The 8,039-nt window shown below is 63.5% G+C and overlaps 1 protein-coding gene across 1 annotated transcript; it reads left to right on the top strand.

The window, feature by feature from the left end:
* The first annotated feature begins 2,768 nt into the window (after positions 1-2,768).
* Positions 2,769-7,012, top strand: NXPH3 (neurexophilin 3). The gene is made up of 2 exons (XM_035027382.1): positions 2,769-2,967; positions 5,227-7,012. The coding sequence occupies exons 1-2, from the start codon at positions 2,914-2,916 to the stop codon at positions 5,929-5,931; spliced, it is 759 nt and encodes a 252-aa protein (XP_034883273.1). The 5' UTR covers positions 2,769-2,913; the 3' UTR covers positions 5,932-7,012.
* Positions 7,013-8,039: the final 1,027 nt, after the last annotated feature.

Raw genomic sequence — 8,039 nt, 5'->3', positions numbered from 1 at the left:
TGATTATTTCACCTCCTAAAGACGTCCTTGGCGTCCCCCCTCTCTCCCCAGACCCTTGCCTCCATCCCCTAACCGGTTCCCTCCCCTTCCCTCCCTCCAGTCTCTCCTCTTTCCAGTCTCTCCAAAATACAATCTGACTATATTCACCAGCCCCCTGAAACCCCTTCAAAGGTCCTAGCGCATGACCCTCCCGCTCCTGCCTCTTCTCCCCCCATCCTCCCCTCCATGCTCCAGTGACAGCACACGGCTTCTGCTTCCAGCCTCCTACCTCTGACCAGTCAGTGCCCTCTGCCAGGAATGGCCCTTGCCTGGCTGACTCCTCGTCACGGCTTCGGCGTCACCTCCTCTAGGAGGCCATCCCTGATGCTCCCGGATCCTGCCCGCACTGTACTTGGTGCAGCCATAACGCCTGTTACAGGGATCCGTTATTCCACTCACCACACTGAATTATCATCATCGATTTCCGTGTCTCGGTTGCACACTAGCCTGTGAGATCCTTGAGGGCCGGGATGGCGTCCCATCCATCTCCGTATCCCAGACCCTGGCCTCGCACCTAGCACCGAGGGCAGGCTCAGCTAGTGCTAGATGGATGAATGAAGGGGGGGAGCCCGAAGGAAGTGAGAGCCAGAAATGGCCGAGAGGGCAGGGAGGGCAAGCCTGGCAGGAGGCACAGCAGAGCAGATGTGTGGGAAGTAGAAAAGCGAGAACTTCCCTTTATTGCACTCCCACGACTGCCCGAGAGCCATTGTGCCTGAGCTTTGTTTGCACATTTGTCTCCTTTAGTTCTTGCAACAACAGATCAGGAAACTGGCATCAGAGAACCAAGCAACCTGCCCAAGGTCACACAGCTGGGCCTGGAGTGGAATCCAGGATTGTCTGGCCTGAAAACCTGCGCTCGTTCTCCTGAGCTGCACTGCTCTCCTGGGGATAGGACCTTCTGGGGATGGACAGGGAGTGGGCCCAGCTACGCCTCTGCCTGGCTGAGCGCTGGAACCAGCTGCCCACGCTCAGGCCAACAGCTTCTTCCTCCCAGCCGGACCAGAGGCTCAGAGGCCAAACAAAGATTTATCGGTTCCTTCTTCCCCTGACTTCGGGGGTCTTTGACAGACATGCACACACACACACACACACACATCCCCCCACCAGGGAAGGGCTGCTGCATCCTGGTACTGCCCAGGGTGCCTGGGGAACGCAGGGGGCTCTGCGATGCTGTCTGGGTTCTGCAGAATCTGTCTCCCTCATCACACTTGGCCCAGGCTGATATTAAGATTCATCTGCATTCCCCGCGCACCCGCCTGGCAGATGGTGGGGGAGGAGGCTGGGTGCGTGCTGGGGGCTGCGGCCAGAGACCAAGCTGGGCCTGGAGGGCCCCAGAGCAGAGTGTCCCCCTCTCCGTGTGCTCCCTGGGCCCCAGCCCAAGCTGGGGCCACTCCAACTGCTGGGGTACCTCCTCACCCTCACAGCCTCCAAGGGGTGCTAGGACTTGACCTTTGCTTTTCCTAAGGACTAAAGAGGTCCTGGAATGCCAGCAAGGAAACACGGGTATAAGTGGGATGATGGAGGATGGGACCCACCATTGGGGGTTTCAGATCAGGGTCCTGCTCTTCCTCCTTGCCCTGGAAGTATGCAGAGGCCAGAGATAAGGAAGGACCCCGTGGGGATAGGAGCACAACGTCCCAGCCTGGTCACTCCCTGAGTCACAGGGAGGGGAAGTAGTGAAGAAGGCAGACACAGCTTCCAGGGAGACCTTGCCCACCTCAGTCCTCAGCTTCTCAGGAGGCTTACCTCTAACCCCAGCTCCAGAATTCAGTCCGGCCCCTAGTGACCTTTTCAGCCCAGGGCTCTGGCCAAAGGTTTCCTGTCACAGTGATTGGACAGGGTGGGGGTGGGGGGTTATCCCAGCCCCTCTGAGTAAAGTAGAAGAGGAAAGAAACTGACATTATAACAAGGGAATAGAGGCTAGACACCTAGAAGAACTTCCTTCTGCACAGAAGCAAGTCTTGCAGAAAGAAAGTGACTTTCCGCTGTGGGGACAGGCTCCTCGTTATTGACGTTCTTTTTTGGCTGTAGGAATGGGTTTGGGAAAAATAACCTTTCCCAAGTCCAGGTCTCCTGGGGCTCGGGGTAGGGCAGCTGATTCCCAATGCCCGCTGCGGAGGAACAGGCGTCTTGCCAGAGGGATGGAAAGGGTAGGGTCCCTATCCCAGGGCCACCACCCTCTCCCCTCCTCGCCGAGAGTTCCTCCGCCCCCGCGTCCTGCCCCCCTCGTCCTAGGTCCCCGGGCTGCGGGCCGGCAGGGGAGGAGTTAACTCCGGAGGTACCGGCTGGGCTCACCGTACCTGCCGCCGCCGCCGCCGCCGCCGCCGCCGCCGGTGGGAGGGACGAGGAAGCGGGAGCCGCCTGGGCGCCAGGAGCGCTCCAGTCTGGCGGGGCGCTGCGCGGGGAGCGGGCGGCGGGGCCCGGCGCGGCCAGGGGCGTCCGCCAGGGGGCGCGCCGCGACGGGGCGGGAGGGGCCGTCTGGCCTGGGGAATTAGCGCCAGGGACGGGCGCGCGCGCGGGTCCCCAGCACATCTGGGCGAGAGCGGCGCCGCTGGACCGAGGGGGGCGCCGAGCGCAGATCTGGAGCGGCAGAGGCACCGCGCGGCTGGGGCCCTTCGAGGCGCTCGGGGCGCACATCTGGGACCTCGAGAGGGGGCCGCGCCGCGCACAGCTGGGCCGGGGGAGGGGGGCGGCGGCTGCACAGCTGGACCGGAGGGGGCGGGGTCGGTCCCGGGCGGCCGGCAGAGGGGAGGGCCGCGAGCCGCCGGGGACTGGAGCATGGGACGGCGCGCCTGAAGGCGCAGGGGCGAGGCAGGGGCCTGGGAGCCCGGCAGGAGAAGAGGAGAGCAAGGGGCCCGAGAGCAAAGGAGGAAGATGCAACTGACTCGCTGCTGCTTCGTGTTCCTAGTGCAGGGCAGCCTCTATCTGGTGAGTGGCCCGCGGGGAGCTGCGCGGAGGGGCGGGGGCCCGGAGGACGGGGGAGAGCCCGGAAACTTTCTCCCTTCTTCCCCCCCTCCCCCCCGACATCCCCGGGATGGAGGGGAAGCCCGGAGGCCGGGGGAGAGGGCGGGTCCGAGCACCCAGACTGGACCGCAAGGGTTAATAGGGGCGGGGAGAGGGTGCTCGCCTGGCCCACCCACTCGGCCGCCGGCGGCGGGAGGTGCGACCCGCACGAGGGAAAAGGCCAGCCGCGGGGCGCCAAGGTTACTCGACCCGGTCCCGGCGCCCCGGGACGCGCAGAAGGGGAGTGGGGGTGGGTGGCGGAGCTGACCACCTGCCCGGTCTGGGGCCCTGGGCTCTCCTCTGACCTCGGGGACCCCGAGGCCCGGGGCCGGGGTCCCCCGGCGCGCGGAGCCTGTTCAGGCAAGGGGGGGCGGCCCCCCGCGGCCCCCGCTCGCGCCTTCCCTCCCGCTCCCTCCCTCCCCGCCTGTTGTTTTCCTCTCCTCTCCCGGCCGCGCGCAGCCCGAGCCCCACAGGACCTGGGCAGGCGGCTCCCGCCCCGGGCACCCGCGGCAGCTGAGCGGAGCGCCCCAGAGCCCGCTCCCCGTGCGCTCGCTCGCCGCGTCCCCGCCGCCCGGCCCCCCGGCCCCAGTCCTGCCGTAGAGAAGCCTGGGCCCCACATCTGGACCTGCCCGTTTCCTCAAAACAACCCCCCTCGTGCCACCTCCCCTTTGCCACAGTGTGGAAGCACCCTTCCCTTCTCCTGTCCGCATCTGCGGCCCTTCTCCCCACCCTCCAGCCATTCCGCGGCGACCCCCAGGGCCAAGAGAACACGGGGCTGCAGCCCGGGCCCTCCTGGCTGGCCCTCTACCCTACCCCTGGGGCCTAGCAGGGAGGGCCATCTGGCACACCTCTGAGGGTATGGGCTGGGGCCAGAACGGGGGTGGGGGAGACATGAAGACCCCGGGGCCCCTTTAGAGCCCTCCAGATCCCAGCCCTCGGGCATCCCCCCATCCTCACCCCAGGGCTCACCAGCAAACCCGAAGCTGCCTAGCTGTGAGCTGGGGCCCCAAGTGCTGGTAACAGGACACATAGGGCGAGTACTCTCTTCAGAAGCTGAGTAAGCACACGCCAGGCGGCTGCCCTCAGGAAACCTCGTCTACTCCCTGCCGCCCTCCTGAGCCGCCCGGTGTCTGAGCCGGGTCACACTGTCCTGCTAGCCCTCCCCACAGTGCCTCCAGGAGGCCTGCCCGGGTGTTGCCAGTTGCCAGAGCCGACCCAGCAGAGGCCGGCCAAGCCTTGGCAGTTTGGCACAAGATTCCGGGTGGGGATGGGCTTGGATAAGAACCTCCACAAACAGACCTATCTTGTCCCTGAGGCCAGGAGTGAGCGGTGGAATGGGAGGGCGGACCCTATGTGACTCAGCCTTGTAGGGATGTCGCCTTAGAATCCTGGTGGCCTCATCTGTAGAACGGGCATAAGAACTCCCGTCTCGTGGAGCAATAGTGTCTGGGCACATCCTCATTGGTGACCCCCAGAGTTTTTGACCTTCCCTATCTTGGCCATCCTGGGTCTGTTGGTTCTCTTAGCCTCAGAGGACAAAATATCCTAGGGTTAAGGGTGGTGGTGTCTCATCCGACAGACAGACGAGCAAGGGCCAAAAAGCAGGGCTGCACCTCTCCCGTCAACCCCAGGGGCTCTCCCAGCATAGCGATGGAGCTTTCCTATTCTACTTGGGGCTCCTTGAGGGCAGTGACTGTGCCTCCCCATCATTACCTTGTGAACTTCTCAGAGGCGGGGAATTTCCTCTGTGAAATTGTGACCTTGTAGCCTCTCCTATAAGACTGGGGGCTCCATCAGCACAAGGCTACGCTTCTGACATCTGATGAGGACTCTCCCAAGATCGGGAGCTAGACCTCCCCCATCAGACTGGAGACTCCCTAGGGGCAGGGACAGTGTCTCTCTGGTCCACTGGAGAGAATTCTTGATCATCCTTCCAGACTTTGAGTAGTGGCCAAAGGCAGGACGGGGGTGGGGGGCTGGGGGGGTGACCTGAAAGTCAGAAGGTGAGCTGGGACCATGACACAAGGCAGAGTGTACACCCAAACCCTAGCGAAAGTGGGTGATGTGCGGGGTCCCTCAGCCTCAGGTCAGTAGAAGGGACAGGCTGTTGGTGGGAAACAGGGACCGCAACTCCTGGGTCCTCTGGGGACAGGGCTCTCACTCTCCTCCCAACTCCCCCCACAGGTCATCTATGGCCAGGAGGATGGCCCTCCCGGCTCAGAGGACCCTGAGCGCGATGACCATGAGAGCCAGCCCCGGCCCCGGATACCTCGGAAGCGGGGCCACATCTCACCCAAGTCCCGCCCCATGGCCAACTCCACTCTCCTAGGGCTGCTGGCTCCGCCTGGGGAGGCATGGGGGGTCCTTGGGCAGCCCCCCAACCGCCCGAACCACAGCCCCCCACCTTCAGCCAAGGTGAAGAAAATCTTCGGCTGGGGTGACTTCTACTCCAACATCAAGACGGTGGCCCTGAACCTGCTCGTCACCGGGAAGATCGTGGACCACGGCAACGGGACCTTCAGCGTCCACTTCCGACACAACGCCACTGGCCAGGGCAACATCTCCATCAGCCTCGTACCCCCCAGTAAAGCTGTAGAGTTCCACCAGGAGCAGCAGATCTTCATCGAAGCCAAGGCCTCCAAAATCTTCAACTGCCGAATGGAGTGGGAGAAGGTGGAACGGGGCCGCCGGACCTCGCTCTGCACCCACGACCCGGCCAAGACCTGCTCCCGAGACCACGCTCAGAGCTCGGCCACCTGGAGCTGCTCCCAGCCCTTCAAAGTCGTCTGCGTCTACATCGCCTTCTATAGCACAGACTATAGGCTGGTCCAGAAGGTGTGCCCGGATTACAACTACCACAGCGATACTCCCTACTACCCCTCCGGGTGACCCTGGGCAGGCCACAGAGGCCAGGCCGGGGCTGGAAGGACAGGCCGGCCCACAGAGGAGGCCATCTGGCTGGATACTGGGCAGGGAAAGGAAGGGACCTCAGGCAGGGAGTGGGGGGTGGAGAGGAGGAGATGCCAAGCGAGGCCAGGGCCAAGTCTCCAGTGGTGGCGGGGAAGGGGTCCCGAGTGCTGGCCCAGCCTGAGGCTGTGGAGCGACTGGGACACGGGAGTGCCTGAGGAGCAGTGGGTTCTCTGCGCAGCCCCGCAGGGCTTCCCCACTGAGCAGCAAGGAGATGCTGGGTCCTGGAGGCTTCTGGCGAAGGCACACCGGTGCGGCCCCAATAAAGGGATGAAGAGGAGCCCAAAGCCTGGGCTCCCTCCTTGCCATCCTGAGGAAGAGCAGCAACAAGGAGGGGGCATTTCCTCAGCGTGGACTCCCAAGTAGGCGACAAAGGACGGCAGAGATGGGGCTGCCCGGGAGCCAGCTCTGGGAGCGGGGAGGGGCGGGGGGCAGGAGGAGCTCTTGGGCCCCACTGAGGGGACCTTGTCCTGGACTGTGGACTGAGCTTGACTTGAGGCTGAAGTGGTGACCCTTGAAGTCTTTTTGATGTCTTGACAAATAGAGCCTCTGTTCCCAGCCAGGCCATCCCTTTCCAAAATTCCCTCCCCTGCCATGGCTGCGTACCCTGTCACCCCCGCCCACCCTTGTGCTGAAGGGACACCCATCCTTAAGCTGAGACAGAGGGTGATTGTGGTTCTCCCCACACCAAGGCCACAGATGGAAGCCCGTCCTTGCGCTGTGTCCCTCCGCCACCCCACCTCCTGCTGGCTCCTCTGGGAGTGTCCTTGTCCAGCCAGCGAGCCTTGCCTGTCGGCCTGGGGCTCCCCTGGATAGAGCCGGCACGCCCCTCTTGTCCTTGGCCGTGGGGCCGGGGGACGCCAGACTGTCCAGGGCGTGCTGGACCCGTTCCATGGTGTCTGTCTGTGGGTGCGGGAGGGGCGGGCAGGGTGTGGAATCACCTGATTGTCAACTTCTGTGCAGAGTCTTGTTCTGGAGCCGGGAATAAAGCTTTCCCAAGGCATTGGATTCCGAATTGTCCGGGGAGGAGGGAAAGGGCCCTGGGTGCCCCAGCGTCCAGCCAGCCCCGCCCAGATGGCGGCAGGACATGTCCTGGAGACCAGAGCTCCCTGAGGGCTCAGGGCTTCCCTCTCCGGCCCCCTTCCTGGAGCCATCGGGAAGGCTGGACGGACACTGCCTGACGCTCCGGGGGTGGGGGGGGGGTGGCAGCTGCAGAGCAGCTTGGGGAAGAAAAGCTAGAAGGTGGGATGGGCCCTTGTGTTCCTCGTTGCCTCCCTAGGCGGCCATCTGGGTGGGCCCGGGGTGGGGGGCCCTTGCTCTCGCTCTCGCTCTGTCAGTATTTTGCTCTGTGGCCTCGGATAAGTCCATTCTCCTCTCTGGGTCTCTTTCCGCTTTTTGTAAAATGAGGAGCTTGCCCAACCCCGAGCTTCTCCCGTGTGAGTGGGCCTCTGAGCCACTGAGAGTGTTGGTGAACACGCATTTCTGGGCTCCGGAGTGTCTAATTCGGTAGGTCTGGGGTGGGGTGTAAGGATTTGCCTTTCTGACGAGGACCCAGGGAGACACCGATGCTCCTGGCCCCAGGGACCACACTCTGAGGACCACTCATATGACCTCTCCGTTCCTCTCTGGCTCTGGTTCCCCGACCTGGACAGATACCTGTGAGGCGCTCTCCCACCTGTGACTTCCAGCTGCTTCTCCTGCGCAAATCTCCTGGAAGGGTCCTTTCAGAGAATCGGGGTATTGGGGTTTCGGTCTGATGACGTGCTGGTGCAGGAACAGGCTGGGTTGGGGGGAAGTGGGGACAGAAGGAGGCTTGAAAGCAGCCATTGCCCTGCCCCCAGCCGAGATGAGGCCTTGGGATGGGTGTCTGCCGATGGCACCTGGCCTGGGAGTCAGCTGGGCCCTTTGGGGCTCAGTGAGCAGAACGCTGAGCCCCAAGTACCAAGATCACAGTGCCCTCTCTGAGGTCATCCTAGGTCTGCTCGCTTGGGAGGGCAGCACTCAGGTCCCCTGGGTCCCTTTTGGCCATG

The sequence above is a fragment of the Mirounga leonina genome, unplaced genomic scaffold, assembly GCF_011800145.1.
Source record: "Mirounga leonina isolate KUSES-001 unplaced genomic scaffold, KU_Mleo_1.0 Mir_200, whole genome shotgun sequence".
NCBI classification, from domain to species: domain Eukaryota; kingdom Metazoa; phylum Chordata; class Mammalia; order Carnivora; family Phocidae; genus Mirounga; species Mirounga leonina.
Note: the sequence above shows the minus strand (reverse complement) of the source record. Positions and strands in the feature narration are given on the sequence as shown.

Coding starts and splice junctions, on each gene's coding strand:
- NXPH3 (XM_035027382.1), top strand. CDS start 2,914: ATGCAACTGACTCGCTGCTGCTTCGTGTTCCTAGTGCAGGGCAGCCTC. Junction 2,968..5,226: donor TGCAGGGCAGCCTCTATCTG/GTGAGTGGCCCG, acceptor CTCCCCCCACAG/GTCATCTATGGCCAGGAGGA.